Source organism: Rhinatrema bivittatum, chromosome 9 (assembly GCF_901001135.1).
Source record: "Rhinatrema bivittatum chromosome 9, aRhiBiv1.1, whole genome shotgun sequence".
Classification (NCBI taxonomy): Eukaryota; Metazoa; Chordata; class Amphibia; order Gymnophiona; family Rhinatrematidae; genus Rhinatrema; species Rhinatrema bivittatum.
Window position 1 is genome coordinate 8,954,543 of NC_042623.1, and position 19,005 is coordinate 8,973,547.

Genomic DNA, 19,005 nt, shown 5'->3' on the forward strand with positions numbered 1-19,005 from the left:
GATAAGGTTTAAAAAATAAAAAAAAGAAGTTTTACCTTTGAATCAGAGACAGAGGGGGTTTCAGGACTTCCTCCAGTCTCTGTGATCGGCGCGCCAAACCAACATCCATTCCTACTCCCACTGAGGCTGGGGAACTGGGTAGCCTGGCAGGTTGAGTGGCCCCCAATGCATGCTGTGTAGTAGGCAGCGGCAGCGTTTTTTGTGCGCTCCTGTGTGTGCCCTGCTGTCCTCTACAGGCCATCGGTGTGCGCAGTGCATTGGCTCTGCATATGCACTGGGCGCTTGGCTTTTGAGCGCACTTTTTATGAGCACAACTTTTTCACTGTTCACACGCTTAGCTTGGTGTACAAGTTGTGCATGCACCTTGCCACTCTTATTTTTTGTGCGTGTACCACGTTTGAGCACGAGCCGTTCAGACGCATGCTTACCGCCGCGATGGCACCGGTCAGCAAGAAGTCTAAGCGTCTTCCTATTTGTGTTGCCCGTCATATTAGGGCTTCTCAGCCTGCCCTGGCTTCTAACCTGTGTCGGCGCTGCTCAGACACTCAGGGAGATTTTGCTAAGCCTGGCTTCTCCCATTCTGAGGATAGGTTGGTCACAGCCTTGACTGGGGGGGACATCAGATCTTGGTTCTCCCTTGACCGGCTCCTCCGCTGGCGAGGGCAGTTCTGTTTGACCGGCTCCAGTTCCTTCTGGGTTTGGTCTAGATCCAGCTACTTTTTCTTGGGTGGAATGTTTTTCAAGGCTTACAAGCCTTTCTTCAGGTGCTGTCCTCTGCTTCCCCCATTCCTGTTCGGTCGGTCCCTCAGTCAGTGGATCCTCCCTCTTCCAGTCCTATGTGAAACCCCCTTCACACAAGAGATGGAGGTTTGAGCATGCTACCATTTAAGTGAACTGTGTTTTAAAAAAAAAAAAAAAAAGGGGGGGGGGTGAGGACAATTTCTTCTGTGTAAGATGAGCCACCAGCCCAGGAAACACAGAATGAAATTGCAAAGGTCATCAGGCCCCTTAGTGTGACAGTACTTAGCCAGATATTCAGGTAGGGGATTTGCATGTCACAGCCCCCTGGACTTCTACTGGAAAATTTGTAGAAAATATCATTAAAAAAAATCAGAGACTTCACATTCCTGTTTGGATGCCATGTTAGAGCTGAGGAAGAATTCCATTGTAGTTTCTTTACATAAAGCTTCCTATTTTTTTCCCTGTGATGGATGCCATTCAGGAATTGATTGATCTGGAATGGGACGGCCCAGAGGCAGATTTTAAAGGGCCTATACCCCTTGGATCCTGCTCTGAGAAAACATTTGCATTTTTCCAAAGTTGATGCACTGGTATGTGCTATCTCAAAGCGGATGACTATCCCCTTAGAGGTAGGAGCAGCCTTGAAGGATGTACATGATAGAAGGATTGAGGCTATTCTTAAGCAAGCCTTTGAGGCGGTGGCGATGCTTTACAGATTGCTCCCTATTGCGCCCTAGAGGCGCGATCTTGACTGTTTCTCTCTCAGGAGATTGATGAATCTGTATGAATTCCAGAGCGGTTATTGAGCCTGCTGCTACCTTTTAGCAGACGCAGGCTGTGATGTGGTCTGTACCTCGGCCAGAAGAGTGGCTTCAATGATAAGTTGCCAAGCGTCAACTCTGGTTGGGAAATTGGTCATCTGACGCAGCCTTCAAAGCTAATCTTACCAAGATGCTCTTTAAAGGCTCGCTCTCGTTTGGGAGTGAGTTGGAGAAACTGGCCAGTAAGTGGGGGGAGTCTCCAGTTCCTCGGTTGCCAAACAATACGAATCAGTTACAGCACCCTTGGCCTGCTCAGTGGGCACTCTGCCAGCAACAAAGCTCCCCTCATTATTAACCTAATTGAAAATTGTAAACTCCACATCCTATGTCTCACAGAGATCTGGATAGGGGAAGGTGATATTCAGCTCTGCCCACCACATTACTATGGAATGCACTGCAGTGAATGGGCCACAGTGGGGAAGTAGCTGTCATCTTCTACCAACCCCTGGCATGTGACCTATCAAACAAAACTCAGTTTGCCAAAAAATTGTTACTTTTAGTACCGTCTTATTTAACTCTTGAGGAATAAGATTAAATACGAATAGACGTCCCATGAAATAGCCATTCCAGATTCAATGTTATATCCCCAGTCTGGCATACTCACTCACATTTTGATCATTGCTTTTCAATTGTGGAGTTTTAGTTATTGCATCTTCATTGTTGCATCTGTAAGTGGCTGACATTGACCTTTGAAAGAACTAGGAGCATTTATTAAAATTTTTACTGACTCTTTAATCAATGAAATCCATCTGTCTGGAAGAGCTAGTGCCCCAATAGAAAGTTTGGTAGCTTCTTAAGCAAAGTAAATATCTAATTTCTCTTACAATAATTTAGTTTTAGTGTAGCATGCTGATTTCTAAAAATCTTGGATGTCTTGCTATCTTCTTCATCTGGTAACAACTATCTGCAGGTTATTGAGCCTTCCCACATAATATTGATTTTTTAAGCATTAAATTAAACATTATTTACTTAAATCAATTAACCAAGTACCTAAAGGCTTGTTGATCTATGAGCCAAGTGACCAGGTGATCCATAGCCTATCGGCTCTTGTAACATTAGCAAACAGTCTTCATCTTGAATGTAGAGCTCAATTGATAAAAAGTCAATGTTTATCTTGTGTATTGCCTTTCACTTTCATCATCCTGTCCACCAGATCAGAAGCCTGCAAGGAAAGTACTACCTCCAGGATTAATTAGTGCCCTTCAAGTAAATTGTACCAGGAATGGGTCTAAGCTTTATAGCGGTGACCAAAGTACTTTGAAATAAAGACAACTGCTCCTTGTTTCTTTCATGATAAGCTGTCACTTGTGTAATTTAGAAGCAGAAGAGATCAAGAGATAAGACTTAAAGAAGATGGCTTTGCAGCATTTTGCTTTAATGAAATTTGGTGATAAATCATTATGTAAGATGGATGTAAAGTGAGGAAGTAATGGGAATGTGGTGACAGGATTTGTTGTAATCACCATATATGAATGTGGACCATACGTCCATGGACACTGCCTCGGGTAAAATGTAGCACTCCGGTATTCCTGCCCAACCTCTTCTGTTCTGCTGGTATCTGCAAGTGTGGCCCCGGCTTGGCCACTAGAGGTGAAGTAGCAGTCAATGGATTGGGCCTATGTAGAATCTTCCAGCTTGGAGGGTTCAGTAAAGGACCAGAGGTGATCTGAAGTATCTTCTGGTTTTTTTACCTTGGGGAATCTTCTAACTAAGCAAGGTTAAAGGAAATTCAGTGGGTGCTTGTGAAAGCTAGCTGAGTGACCAAGTAGCTGTTCCCCTAAAAGGGATGGAAAATCTGTGGATATAAATTGCATCCCATGAGGTACAAGGAAGTCATGAGATAGACTGGAGAGATTAAGGAGTCTGGGGAGTTTTGGGGGGAGTCCTTTGGAGATTTTCAGCTGGTGGTCTTGCAGGCACTTAGAGGAGTCTGGAAGACATTTTGTGAATTGAAGCCAATGAGCAGGAGCTGTGCTGGGGCCAGAAGGACAGCCTGTCTTGGAGCTTCAGTGCAGAGACCAGGAAACTTCAACCTCCTGAAGGAAGGAGAAGATATCATCACAGAAGGTTTGGGAAGTAAGGAACAGAGGGTTGACTTTGGGAGTGATTTTATTTATTTAGATTTTTATTGTTACGATTCTAAGGTATCAGATGGTGTGTGAAACCCTGGGCCAAAGTGAGAGGGGTTCCCGCCCACGGGGAGGAGCCCCGTGAGCCTTGCTGTCGGGAGGCTAGGTCTCAGCTAAGGAAGGCACAGAATGAATAGAGTCTTTATTAATAGAGAGAGAAGCACTACCCGTGGAGCAGGAGGTGCCAGAGAGAGATGGTCACACAGGGTCGATGGGATAGGCAATGCCCTGAGGGAATACCTCCGTACTACCTCTGGTAGTAGTCCGTGAAGCGGGTACACCGGAGAGTTCTCTTGTAGTGAAGGTAGTGGCCCGCAAAGCGGGGTACACCGAAGAGGCCTTCACAGAGCTGGTAGTGGCCCGTGGAGCGGGGTACACCAATGATGTCCTCGGTAGTGATGGTAAAGCCTGCAAAGTGGGATATGCAGATGAGGTCTTTAGAAGAGGCGACAGTGACCCCTGAGCGAAGAGCACAGTCGAGGCCCGAGGTGGAAGTCATAATGGCCCGCAGCGTGGGGTACACCAGTGAGGGTCCTCGGTCGGTCTAGTAGCGGTCTGCAAGGCAGGAAGCGTCTGTGAGGTCCTTGGTAGTGTAGTAGAGCAGGCACCTCGGACAGAGCTCTCTGCAGTGATGGTAATGGCCCGCAGAGTGGGGTACACCCGATAGGCACTTGGTAGGCAGGAAGTGATCTGCAGAGCGGAGTACGCACAAAGACCAAGTTGGTTCCAGGAAGCCCCGGGAATCGGAGCAGACGTAGTTCCAGGCGTAAGGCCCTCCGAGGAGCAGATAGCCAGGACGAGAGAGAGGTCCCCAAGGAGCAGGTACCTGAGACGTCCACGTCGGAACTGGAATCTGGAACGCTAGTCCTCAGGAAGCGAAACGGAAATAGCAAGGATGAGACTCTTTGCCAAATCGTCTTCGGAGAGGACCAGCAGGTTTAAATATCCACAGATCCTGATGTCATCAGGAGGAGACGCCCCCGAGGTTCCCGCCATGACGTGGATAAGACGAGCCTGTGTACGAGCGTGCGTGCGCACCTAGAGGGACGTGATGGCGGTCGGTGGCGTCCGTGCCAGCCCGGGAGGCCTGGAAGCGGTAGGCAGGTCGTAGGTAGCTAGTGGAGGCTGCCAATCTACCTCATGGAGTTAGGCAGGTGAAGAAAGAGGTGAGCAGAAGTGGTCACAACCGTCTGCGACCGACAGGCGTAACATTTATATTTCGCTTTTAGGCACCTCAAAGTGCACATCAAAGAGATTATATTCAGGTACTATAGGTATTTCCCTATCCCCCCACAGAGCTTACAATCTAATTTTTGTTCTACCTGAGACTACGGAGAGTTCATTGTATGAGATCTGAAGTTGAAGACTAAGTGAAATTTTTGTATCTGCTGTTTCCACCTGTTTCTGCTGTGGATTTTGAATTATGTTTTTGCTGAACTGTTTATTTTTCCAAGTAAACTTTTCCTGTTATTTGCTGCACAAACTGCTGCGAGGACCATGTGTTTATTGAGTCGGGTAACCTCAGGAGAGTCTGCCCCCAACCCATGGGACCCAGAGACAATTTTCCCCCACCCTGGTTGAGTAAATCCAGTGTGCTCTGTGGCTGGGAAGGTGACCCCTAACTGAAGGGTATTTCGTACAGCCAGCTCTGCCTTCTATGAATGAGGACACCACATTGAAGAGAGCTATTATTATTCGCTTGTCCCAGGAAGCGAGAGGCCGTACAGAAACATTAGGCCAGATAAATTCACTACTGTCACCATAGTCACAGCTCTCTAATCTGCAGCCAATTTTGCACATCACTTTTTCATCTATAATAGCAAGGTTGAGACTTATTAATAGGTCTCCGATTTGCTTATGTTTGTAATTCCATTGGGATAAGAACTTCATCCCTCATGGATGAGGTTTGACTGGTTATAAAGTGGTCCTTAGTCCTAACCCCTATCTCAGGAGACACCAGCCACGGAAATCATGAAAATCTTTGAGTAGCAGGTACGTGAGAATCACATGGATTTCACCTTCAATTTTTATTGAATCCAAGCAGTAGCCATGCTAGATGCAGACTGTTTTGGGAAGATAATGTGTAAAACACGCCGTGTCCCGCACCATAAGATTTCTAATGTTCCCTAACATTGCTGCTTCACATTTAGAAGTTCACAATCTTCAATGATTAAAGTCAAAATTTGTTTAACTCAATATCAAGTGAAAATTAACCAGAAGTCTAAATTCTTTGGATCTGAAAAGTCCATGAATAAGGAAAAGAAAGAGAGCGAGATCCTACAGTCATAATACCCAAGAAGCTGGTGGCACCTTATAGACTCACCCGTGTACTGAGTGAGGCAGGAGCTTTTGAGGAGAGGAGGCCATCTTACGAAGGAAACGCCCCATCTCAATAAATCTGTTAGTTCAAGATGCCATTAGCCTCTTTTTCATGTTTGCTATTACAGACTAACACAACCGCCCCTCTGGAAGCACAAATCAGACTGACTTTAATAGTGCTGATCATGGGTTACCAGAAAGGGGGGCTGGATGGCGTCACAGGTAAGGAGCTCTCTCTCAGAAGGCTTTTAATTCAGTCTTTTCAGAAGAACTCAAGCTCTGTTCTAGAACTAGTACTTTTCCCAAACGTTCACATGTCTGACATGCTCTTCTGGATGATACAGCAAAGAACAATTGTGCCGTACACTCTTAGGTAGAGACTCCTCCAAGCCATAAGTTGTTTTCTCACAATGGAGATACACATATGGGTTACATGCCCTGCATCAGAAATGGCTGGAGAACTTTCCAGAAAAAAACATCTAAGCAGGTGCAGAAGGCTCTGTGCACCTCTCGCTTGATTTTTCAGTGTAGCACTTGCCCACAAAAGTCCCACCATGCCTTTTCAGAAAGGCTTCCACAGTTTTCCTGTGGATTGTTTTCCTTTCCTGAAGCTGTGGGCAAAAGATGCAACTGTGCAAGTGGCTGGACTGGTGGGGGGTTTTTTCTCCTTTAGCCTGAAACGTAAATCTGGTCCTAAAATTTCAACTCATGTAAAGTCTCCAGTGGCTTGGATATTTGCTGGTAGCTGGTGTCCTATCTGCAGAAGGCCAGGATACTTATGGACAGTAATTATATCCTAGTCGAAGGAGATTATTACTATTGGAAGTTATAAGTTGTTTGGGGATAGCTTTTAGCTTTTGATATTTTTGAAAAACAAAGGACATAATGGAACCGGATGTTTCTATGGGATTAATGTTTTGTGTCCCAGTCAACTAATTTCCAGGGAGTGAAGCAGACCATATGTAGTTTACAATGAGTATTTTAGCTTTTGGGTCTGACATGTTTTTCCACCAAGTGCTATTGTGAACATTTTTGTCTGTTCGGCATCCTCCCAATAAGCCGACATCCCAAATCTGCTTTGAGACAGACCCGTATTTCATGCCTCTGGGAGCTGACGTGCACTCTAAGTGAGCCTTAGCCTTCCTTAACATAATCTAGATTTCCTGCGGGGTCCTTCCACAGTGAAACGCCCTGCAGAGGAAAGGGATTTAAATATTCCCAGCAAGATCAGACATGGTGAAACTTAGCCAGTTTGATTTCTCTTAACAAGGCAAGCATCTGTGCATTCCTGCTTCATGTAGTTTAAACTTTGCCAATTTTTGTTTCTGGTGAAAATATCAATTTATGATTTAGCGATGAACAAAGTAATTATTACTCTATTTCATTGGCATCTAATTAAAAACCAGTTACCTTGCGTTGAAATGCCCTCCTGGGTGGTTAGCACTAATTATCCTTTAAAGCAAATAAAACATTTTCAGTTATTTTCGCCATAATGTTTTGCTGCTGAAAACAATGGGGAATATAAATTAATTTAAGTATTTTCTGCCGACGCGGTCCACAGTATTGTGCACCTGCGTGAAAATCTGTCCTTGTACTGTAAATGTCTCCTCTAGCATGGCATTTTTTTATTTTTATTGTTTGTTGGGGATTATTTAGATTTAACATAACTAGAGAGATACTGCTGCCATTGATCGTGTAGCTAGAGACAGAGAGAGAGTACTAAATCGTTGCGGCAGCGGCAGTGTGCCCGCAGAGAGGGTGGCCCAGCGGTTATAAATACGTTTTGGTTTCTGCTTCTCTCTGTGTGTGCAGCTTCAAGACAAGAAGGTGACAGTTGCACCAGTCAGTGTGGCCTACCGGTGGGGCAGGAGAAGGTCCCAACTCATACAAAACACCTTCTCATGATATTTTCTTCTCCCTAATCTGTTGTGGTGAAGATGAAAGATGAGAGACTTAAGGCTGATTGACAAAGCTTTTTTCTGTAGACACAGAGACCGATGCAATATCCTGCGCATAAAAACGTGGCACAGATTGGGCACCCGTTTTTTCAACTTGCGCATAATCCCCTTCTCTTGGGCGTCCGATGGAATAATCAAATGAGATGCCGCGCTAAAAAAGACGCGCTGGGGATAAGTTGGGTGTCCCTAGTGCATCCTTGGCATTGGACGCCCAGGAAGCTTGGCTGTGTGCAGGTTAGAAAAAAGGACGCTCAAAATATGCGCAGCAGCTAATTTACTGGCACAATGTAGATGCACAACATACACGGCTTGGAGTGTACATATTGTATGTGTATATTGTGTACCCAGAAGTTTTTTTTTTCCATCAAGCCTTTTCATTTTTTCATTATTGTTGCGATTCTGGCCGCTCCACAGCCTGCCCTCCAGCAGAGATCTTGGACTGGCCACTGTTGGACACAGGATGCTGGGCTTGATGGACCCTTGATCTGACCCAGTATGGCATTTTCTTATGTTCTTATGATTCCAGTGAGATCGGCTCTGAACTATTCTCCAGCATTCTCTGTCTCCTGTCCTCAGCCTGTGCTCCAGCCTCCGTCAGCAGGGGACATCCAGGAGCTCTCTCGCCTGGTATCCCAGACCACCTTGCTGCCTGCACCACACCCAGACTCCTGCCTTACTTAATCTCGTCTGTCTTTCCCCTCAGGGCTTTCGGCATTGAGTCCTTCTTGGCTCCCTGCTCAGACCACCCCTGCCTTGTGGTTTTCTCAAGCCATTCCTAGCTTTGTCTCATGGTCTCCGGGCCTTCTGACGCCAGCCTTGCTTTGCCCTGTCTCCTGGCCCCCAGCTTGCCTTTGTTTTGCCTTGTGGCCATCCGGCCTTCTGTTCCAAGCCTTGCTTTCTAGCCTTCCTTGCCTTATGGCCTACCTTAGACCTCTCTCTGTTCCCTGACCTGGCCCTGAGACTCCCTAGGTCTCTTCCTAGCTTCTAGGTCTCTCTGCCTTGCCTATGCAGCCTTTGGGCTTTCTTGGTCCATGTTCTATGTAGTCCTTCTCCTTCTATACTTATCATATTGTTTTCAGATTTTGTGAGTGTCGAGCTTTTCATGGTGGAGGACCTAGCTGGAGGGTCCGGCCACTATAACTGAGATGGTTCCCTAATGGAAAAGAAAAAAAATTGCCAAAAGAGAATCATGGTGCTAATCCACTTCAAATCACTTAATATGGATGGACTGCACTTACCCATAAAATGTAAAAAAAAAAAAAGGACATAGCATTTCTTCAAGAAAACGCATCTGTCTGACTCTGAAAACACGAAGTTACGCAGAGAATGGGTGGGTCACTGTTTCTATTCATCCTTTTCATTGTTATCCTAATCAATAAAAGCCTACCATTCAATCTTGATCATCAACTTACGGACGTGCACAGATGCTACACTTTTCTTCTTGGTACACTACTTGACATTAAGGTTCTTTTGGTAAACATAAGCCCCTGATAAATATGCACAAAATTGCCCTGCTAGGAGGACTATGTTTGCATAATGGGGGGAGATTTCAATACTACTGACAATCTCTTGGTGGACTGTAAACCTGCTAGACAGCCTAGGAAACATCCAAAAGATATAGGGCTTGGTTTCCTGTCTAGAGAGCTGGGGCTAGTGGATGCCTGGCATCTACTGCACAGGGAAGAACAAGACTTTACTTTTCTCTCTAACGTACACCATGGCTATTCCAGGTTGGACTATTTTTTTAGTCACAGAATGTTGGTTTGATAAGACTGAAACCAGCGGGATAAGGGAGGTTCCATACTCTGATCATGCCATGATGTTACTTACCTCGCAATTTATGGATGGAAGTTCCTCACTAGATTATATTATGACAAAGCTTTTAAACAATTCTTAACTGACAAATGGAAGGAATACTGTTTAGGCAATGCAACTCTGGATATGAATTCGCTAACGTACTAGAATGCTGCTAACGTAGTGCTAAGAGGACATATTATTTCATATTGAGTTCTACAGAAAAAAATCAGAAAATTCTGAAATACTTCCTTTAAATAAGAAATTGACAGAACTTAAAAGAAGTAATGTCAAAGACCTTACAAGGGAAAACAAGCAACATTTGGCTGCTGTGTGAAAAAGGAACTGAATGCAATTTTAGATAATAGAACAAGAAATGACTTCCTTAACTTTCAGTTCAATGGGACAACAAGACCAGAAAATTGTTAGCAAATTTATTGAAAGCGTCCAGATCCAGAAAGAAGCAGCAGCCCTTCCCTCCTTAGGGTTAATTTTCTAAGAGGTGGGAGCTGTGCGGGCAGAATACTTTGTGGAAGGTCGTGGTTGGCTATAAAATGTAAGTCACTGGATGATAAGCAGGCGGATCCTGCCAGCGTTAGCTGTGATGAATCTGATGGCAGAGTACATTGGGGTCACAGGAGGATGATGGCGTTTGAGACATGGGACTGTGCTGCTGGCGATGATGATGATGATGATATTCTTATTATTTCTCTTCCCAAAAGCTCCCTGGACCCTGGTGCTGGGGAAATGTTAGGCTTCTTCTGTCTCGATTCCTAGGCCTTGCTCGCTTCTCCTCTCCTCCTGGCTCTGATAATGCCTCCTGTGCCAGCTTGTTGATCCTGGCCGGTGCTGGTTCTCGTTCAGGTTTTATTTTCCACTGTTTCTACTCTGCGACTAACTTATTTGGGGGGGGGGCGGGGAGATCTGGTTTTAGTCTGATCTCGCAACGCTTTTTCCAGCACTAATCCTGATAAAGGAGGAAGTTAGAGGGTGGGGAGACCCCAGGCTGAACACACCAGTGCCGGCTTTCTGAACCTACAATACGAGCAATACAAGAACCACAGGGTAAGCTCTTCTGTGGGAGTGCTGGAAATAAGAGAAATGTTATAAAGCCCCATTGAAATGAATTGGACTGAAAGGATTTTATTTATTTATTTATTTTGCAGAAAGGAACAGAGAAAATAAATGTTAAGCAAAAAGAGAATATTGCCCTTCCAAATACAGGACACTTGATAATCCTAAGCATAGCAAGCTTTCACCGTAATCCTCTATATATGGGGCATGCTCCTGCGCCAAGTAGACAACAGAATTACGTAAAGATAGGAATGGGATCAGGAGCAGGAAGAGCAAAAGAAGATGTGAAAAATAAACTTTGAAATCAAGTTGTGGGTGAGGACTGACAGACCAGTGCAAATGCATGGGGTAAAGCAAAAACTACAGGTCCTTTCCTTGGGATGCCTTCAATCAAATGTCAAAACAACTCATGATCTGGTCCAGAAGATTATCGTTATCTCGGGCCTTCCTACCACTACGCCCTTCCTTCCAGTCCCAGATACACACTCTCTATCTCCATATGCTCAAGGTTTTGTGTCAGCCACCAGCTCTTCCACTTCCTCTTGCTCATGACTATATGATACGATTCACGCTAAGCTTGACCCTGGAAAGGGCATCCTTTGTACATTGTCTGGCTTTGTCCATTAATGCAAGCATAAAATAAACACAGCACTTTCCATTTGCTGTAAAATGTATCACCTGAGGGATTTGAAAGTCAGGATTTTCTTGTGGTTTGATCCTCCTGGCCATGGCTTCTTGCTGATCATCGTGCACACCCTTCACAGCAGGACTCAGGAAACCACATCCATCTCTCATCTTTCTGCTTAGTTTCCGCTTCACTGTGCATCATGCTCAAGCTGAACTTGATGGCGTGTTTGAAAAACCTGTCAACATAGTGTGACATCCTATGAGCAGAGAAAGCAACGGCACAGTGCTTGAGACATATCCTGTGAACCCCACTGTCTCATTCCTACAGACAAGGTTTCACAAGGACTCCAGCGAGTATGGCGAGAAACGTATGGCCCACAGGTGCAAGGCTGTAAATGATCACCATTATTATTGTTAGCTGAAGAAATTGTTCACTTTTTATTTCATTTCATATTAATGTTTTTGCATGCATTTTATTTGGGAGGGATGTTTTTTGAAATGGACATAACTTAGGGGGTCTAGAAAGGACTTGAATTAGCAACTAATACTAGGAATTGGAGATGAGGCAGAAATCCCAGCCTGCAGACTCTCCAACACAGGGGCAAGTTAGGTCCTTTGGGAGAGTGGGGGCCTCTTTCCAGCCCTGGACCACTCTCACAAGGTGGGGGAAATCTGGGGGTTCTTTGTGACAGGGGCAGGAATACTACAGGGCCCATTAAAGTCCAAAAAATAAAAAAAACACAAGTGTGAGGAAGGCTGAGCAGTAAGCACTCTGTTGCCAGCCTTTTCTCATGCGATTTCACTTTATTCTATATCCACAATAAACTGGCGACCTTTTGAGTATATTCCCACTCTAACTTCTGAGAGAGGGTCAGGAGCTTCTGCTCCTGTAGACACATGGGGCCCCCTCAGTCTTCTAGGCCCTGAGGTCTTATGCTCTGGTGAAGGGCTCCTCCCTCCACCCAGGTTTCACCCTTAAGGAGGACTGGGCGGGATAGAAGTGCCAAGTCCTTTAAGGTAGTCTGAGGGAGATGTCTGTAAACTCCCTCAGATCCCCTCCCTCCTCAGCTCAGCTTTACTGGGATGAGCATCCGCCTGTACCAAGGACACCTTTCTGGATGGGAAATCCGCATTACCGTTCTCCCTTTCTTCCCTGTGTCAGATCTTTTGGTTGAAAGGCTGCAGGGCCAGGAACCACCTCATCACTCTTATGATGGACTCCTTATTCCTATTTATCCAAAGGAGCGGTTGGTGGTCCATTACGAGCGTGAACTGCTGCCCCAACAGATAATGGCTCAAGGCCTTTCAGGTGCACTTGACCGCCAAGGCCTGCTTCTCAAATGTGGAGTACTGTCTCTTGTATGGAATTAGCTTCCAAATACTGTAGGCCACTGGATGCTCTTGGCCATCCTTCTTCTGGGTTAAGATGGCCCCCAAGCCGACCTCCAAGGCATCGGTTTGCACTGTAAAGGGTTCCATGGAGTCCGAGTTGATCAGGACAAGTTCAGAACATATCGCCTCCTTCAGGGCTCCAAATGCCTTATCCGCTTCCTCTGACTACTGGACCTTCTCTGGTGCTTTCTTTATCAGCAGCTTTGTGAAAGGTTCTGTCTTCTCTGAATAGTTAGGGATAAACCTCCTATAATATCTCACTTTTGCCTTCGTTTGTGGGACTGGCACCCAGGTGATCGCCTCGAACTTTCTAGTCTGTGGATGGACCTTGCCCTTCCCTGGGTTATAGCCAAGATACTAGATCTCATGCCCACCTAGCAAGCACGTCTTGGGATTAACTGTCAGCCCTGCTTTCTTCAGACTGGCTAATATGGCCTGGAGTTGGCTAAAATGGGTCTTCCAGGTGTGGCTATAAATCATGATATTATCTAAGTAGGTGGTTGCATACCCTTTCTATGGGTGGAAAAGGCGGTCGACCAATCATTGGAACATGGTGGGGGCACCATGAAGGTCAAACAGAGTACCATAAGAACAAAAGAAATTGCCATGTTGGCTCAGACCAATGGTCCATCAAGCCCAGCATCCTGTTTCCAACAGAGGCCAAACCAGGCCAAAGAACCTGGCAATTACCCAAACACTAAGAAGATCCCATGCTACTGATGCAATTAATAACAGTGGCTATTCCCTTAAGTAAACTTGATTAATAGCAGTTAATGGACTTCTCCTCCAAGAACTTATCCAAACCTTTTTTTTGAACCCAGCTACACTAACTGCACTAACCACATCCTCTGGCAGCAAATTCCAGAGCTTTATTGTGCGTTGAGTGAAAAAGAATTTTCTCCGATTAGTCTTAAATATGCTACTTGTTAACTTCATGGAGTGCCCCCTAGTCCTTCTATTATCCGAAAGTGTAAATAACCGAGTCACATCTACTCATTCAAGACCTCTCATGATCTTAAAGACCTCTATCATATCCCCCCTCAGCCGTCTCTTCTCCAAGCTGAACAGCCCTAACCTCTTCAGCCTTTCCTCATAGGGGAGCTGTTCCATCCCCTTTATCATTTTGGTTGCCCTTCTCTGTACCTACACCCATGAACTGGAACAGCCCCATGGATGTAGAGACTGCAGTCTTCTCTTTCGCTGAGGGCATAAGAGGGACCTGGCGATATCCTTTGGTAACATTGAGGGTAGACATTAACTGGGATGATGCCAGACTCTCAATCAGTTTATCCACGTGTGGCATCGGATAGGCATTGAGTTTCAAGTCTTCATTAACCTTTTTGAAGTCAATACAAAACCTGATGCTGCCATCTGGCTTCACCATTAATACTATTGGTGAGGAGCAGCCACTACTGGACTCCTCTATTATTCCAAGCTGAAGCATTTCCTTCACTTCAGCCTCGATGATGCGGCGCCTGGCCTCAGGAATCTGATAAGGATGCTGCCATACCACCATTCCAGGAGACATAATATCATGTTGGAGCAGGTGAGTACGACCAGGTCGGTTCGAGAAGATCCCTTTGTTTTTCTCTACCAACTGCTTCAAATCAGCTGTCTGTATAGTAGGCAGCTGTTCTCCGAAGGGAACTTGAGTTTGGTCCAGTTTCAGCCTGAACTCTGGGCCAAATTCTCCTTCCTAAACATAGAAATGACGGCAGAAGAAGACCAAACGGCCCATCCAGTCTGCCCAGCAAGTTCTGCTTTTTTTTTTTTTTCTCATACTTATCTGTTACTCTTGGCTCTTAGTAACCTTTTGATTCTATGTCCCTTCTACCCCTACCATTAATGTAGAGAGCAGTGTTGGAACTGCCTCTAAGTGAAATATCTAGCTTAATTAGTTAGGAGTAGTAACCGCCGTAATAAGCAAGCTATACCCATGTTTATTTGTTTACCAAGACTAAATAATTCAGACCTTGTTGGTTGTTTTCTGTATATAGATCTACTTTTCTTCATTCCCCCTGCTGTTGAAGCAGAGAGCTATGCTAGATATGCATTGAAAGTGAAGTATCTGACTTTCTCCCCTGCTGTTGAAGCAGAGTTATGCTGAATATGCATTGAAAGTTAACTATGAGACTTTCTCCCCTGCCGTTGAAGCAGAGAGCTATGCTGGATATGCGTGATGTATCAGTCTTTCTCCCATGCCGTTGAAGCAGAGAGCTATGCTGGATATGCATTGAAAGTGAAGTATCAGGCTTATTTGGTTTTGGGTAGTAACCGCCGTAACAAGCAAGCTACTCTCCGCTTTTTTTTGTGAATGCAAATCTTTTTCCACATTTCCTCTTGCCGTTGAAGCTTAGAGCAATGTTGGAGTTGCATTAACCGTGTGTATGTTTATTGAATAAGGGTATTATCTCTAGGCAGTAGCCATCATTCCCGTGAGCCACCCACTCTTCATTCACGTCCTCTAGACTTTATGGATCCACAGTGTTTATCCCACGCCCCTTTGAAGTCCTTCACAGATCTGGTCTTCACCACTTCTTCCGGAAGGGCATTCCAGGCATCCACCACCCTCTCCGTGAAGAAATACTTCCTGACATTGGTTCTGAGTCTTCCTCCCTGGAGCTTCAAATCGTGACCCCTGGTTCTGCTGATTTTTTTCCGACGGAAAAGGTTTGTCGCTGTCTTTGGATCATTAAAACCTTTCAAGTATCTGAACGTCTGTATCATATCACCTCTGCTCCTCCTTTCCTCCAGGGTGTACATATTTAGATTCTTCAAGCTCTCCTCATAAGTCATTCAATGAAGACCATTCACCCTTTTGGTCGCCCTTCCATGCCACATTCTTACGGCACCCATTTCTTCCTGGTAGGGTTCTTTCCGACCTGTTGAAATCACTGGCGATAAGTTTCTGATGTAAGTCTGGCTCTTCCTAGAATCGCTGCATTGACTTCTGGATACATGCCAATCCCTCTGGGCTGGCTGTTTGATAAACCTCTTGACATGAACTGGTCAGTAAATTCCCCATATAAATAGTCCATCTATTCTCTGGCCAGCTGGCTAGTCTTGTGGTGTGCTCAAAGTTCTTCAAAAACCCATCAGGTTCCTCTCCAGGGGCCATCTTAAGGAGTGTCAGCATCGTGGGAGGTGGGCGGGTCACAGCAGTATGCATCGCTTGACTGACCTGCATCACTTGTGCTTTCTCCAGTTTCAGCCTGAACTCTGGGCCAAATTCTCCTTCCTGAACCTGGATCAGCTGCTCCATTTTAAATGTGTCTCCAGGAATAGAAGAACAAAACAAAAAAAAAACCTGCTGGCCTGTCCGACTCTTACTGACTTCCTGACCCCTGTGCACAAGCTGAGTTGGAACTGGGAGGCCCCAGGAAAAGAGAAAAAAAAAACTCTGAAAAGGAGGGATTTTTTTTTCTTTTCTCTTTTTTTTTTTTTTTGCAGCTGTTTTTGTCTGTACTTTGCGCCTTTTTGTCAGCTTTTTTGTCAGTGCTTTGCGCTTTAGGCAAGTGATTCCACTTCTGACACCATATGTGAGGATGGGTGAACAATATCTTGTGAGCTGGAGCAATAAGCATGCTGACGCCAGCCTTTTCTCTTGCAATTTCATTTTATTCTGTATACACAATAAACTGCCTACCTTTTGCAGTATAGTCCCACTCTAACTTCCCAAGAGGGTCAGGAGCTCCTGCTCCTGGAGACACATGGGGCAGCCCTGATGTCTTATGCTCTGGTGAAGGGCGCCTCCCTCCACCCAGGATTCCCTGCAAGTTTCACCCTTAAGGAGGATCAGGCAAGATAGCTGTGCCCGGTCCTTTAAGGTAGTCTGAGGGAGATGTCTGTAAACTCCTTCACAACAAGAAACACACAGTCCACTCCCGAAAAATTGTGTTCTAAACCAGGAAAGGTTTACCTGAAGAAAAATGGAAAGTTTCAGCAGACACAAAATGAAGTGCAAAAAGAGTACAGTCAGAAAGAGGTTTCACCTCTCCCCAAGCCTCTTACTACAGACACACTCCTTATTCAGCTTGTTTTCTTACTCACCTTCCCCCACAGCTGTTCTGTTGCTTAGCCCAAAGAAAATGCATAGAGGCCTTCTTGAAAGTTCCCAGGGTATTCACAGGACAAATCCTCCCCCTTGTCTTAGGAAGGTAGAGGTTCCTGGGTAACCCTTGCTACCTGCAGCAGAGTTCTTCCTCTTCCACAGATCCAAAACTGGAACTCAGGATAGACCACAGCTCCTTGATGGTCCTTCTGGTTCCCAGCACACCACCACACTACCATCTGCACTATTGAGGAATCTTTGTAGGAGTGCAGAAAGTAGTGTGGAGTTGGGCTGGGAACCAGAAGGACCTCCTTCTCCTCCTCCTCCGGTAACCTGACCATGTCAGCGACAGTCCTCAGAGCCCGGTATGTCTACATCCTGAATCCCAGCTGAAGATGCCACTGTTGTGCAATGTCTGGGATTCCCTCCCTGTGCCCTGGGCCTCTCCAACTCTTAGTGGCCCAATGAGAAAAAAGGCAGGACTGGGACTGGAACCCAGGTCTCCAGCATGGTGATGCACAGCCCCTTCATTGGGTCACTGGGTTGGATCTAGAGCTGGAAGCTTTTGCAGTCCATTTCCTTGTGAGCTGCTCTTTTGCACTCAGTAGGTTCACTTCCCAGGACCCCTGATAGGAAAGGTGAACTACACTGTGCTGGGTAAGGAGGAATGGGCTTTGGGGAGATTCTTGCTATCTTTTTTGGACTCTTGGGCGAGATATTATTGGGGAAGGACTGAAAAGACACTGAGAAGAAAAGGGAAGACCAAAAAAACCAAACAGATGCATCTGACATGTTTCTCAGCAGCAACCAATGAACAGTTACCAGGAAAGGGCTGCATTGAATGGCAGATGCCTATTAATACCTGGCTTTGTCTTCTCTTCTCTTCTTTTGGGGTCTGCAACAAAGGAACGTCCAGAAGATGAAGAAGAAGAAGAAGCATTGAAGGATGCAGTCCGGCCGGCTTCAGACGATGAACCACTTTCAGGTAGGCTGAGGCCTTCTCTTTCATTTGCTGACTCCTGCCCTGGCCGCAGGGCCCGGCTCTTCCCTGGCACTCGTCTCTGAGTCCGGTGTCCGGAGATGTAAGAATTGCACGTTACAAACCTACAATACCCAAGCAGGTGCCACTGAAGGAGGTATTTCAAGGGGCCTATGCAAATATGTTCTGAGGAGGTGGAAACAGTAACTCCTGTGCTTGATCTGTTGCGCAGTAAAGGGGTGGAGGCTGCTGTGCTAGTCCACTTACATACGGAGAAGTAAAAGTCAACAATTACTTGCAACTTGTTTGTTGACTAATTGTTTTGCTTCCGTAAGTAAGCACACATTTAGGGCTGGGCGTGCCACAACTCAGATGTTACCACCTGCACCAGGTCTGTGGGGGCAGATGACCCGGGCTTCCTGCTTACCAGACCCTTGTCGCAATATCTAACAAAAGGAAGATGTGAATATCTGTCCAGCTCCGCAGGAGAGCACTGCAGGCTTTGCTGGAAGCTGGTAGAAAACAATAACATCCTATATCCATCACAACATAGCTTTCAGAAACATTACAGCACCGAAACATTATTACTAGCACTGACAGACAATATTCTTAGAGGATCTGACAGTGGAAAACATTACATTCTGGTATTACTTGATCTATCATCAGCCTTCGACACAGTAAATCACGAAATACTAATCAAAAGACTAGAAGAAATTGGACTACATAACAACACAATTACATGGTTTAAATCATACCTGAGTAACAGATTTTTCCAAGTACAAATTAATAGCACCCTGTCTAAAAAAAAAAAAACTAACCCTAAAACAGGTGTTCCACAAGGATCCAGCACTATCAGCGCCACTTTTCAACATTTACCTACTCCCACTATGCCATCTTCTAGCAGGGCTAGGAATCATACACTACGTTTACGCCGATGATATTCAATTTATCCTACCTATTGAGGACACCATTGAAAGAAACTTAAACTTAGCCAATATGTACATTGACATAATCCATGCATACCACTTAGTTAATTATTTATTGCAAATTCTACTCTGTTAATTGTATGTTTTTAATGATCCTTGTATATTCTACTCTGTTAATTGTATGTTTTTTAATG

At 45.3% G+C, this 19,005-nt stretch overlaps 1 protein-coding gene across 1 annotated transcript in view; it reads left to right on the top strand.

Annotated features, from left to right (window-relative positions):
- The window catches only part of FAM107B (family with sequence similarity 107 member B), a 207,999-nt gene that overhangs the window by 28,380 nt on the left and 160,614 nt on the right, over positions 1–19,005 (top strand). The window contains exon 2 of the mRNA XM_029617408.1: positions 17,813–17,891. Within this exon, the coding sequence (XP_029473268.1) occupies positions 17,813–17,891 (79 nt within the window). The remainder of the gene's footprint in view (positions 1–17,812; positions 17,892–19,005) is intronic.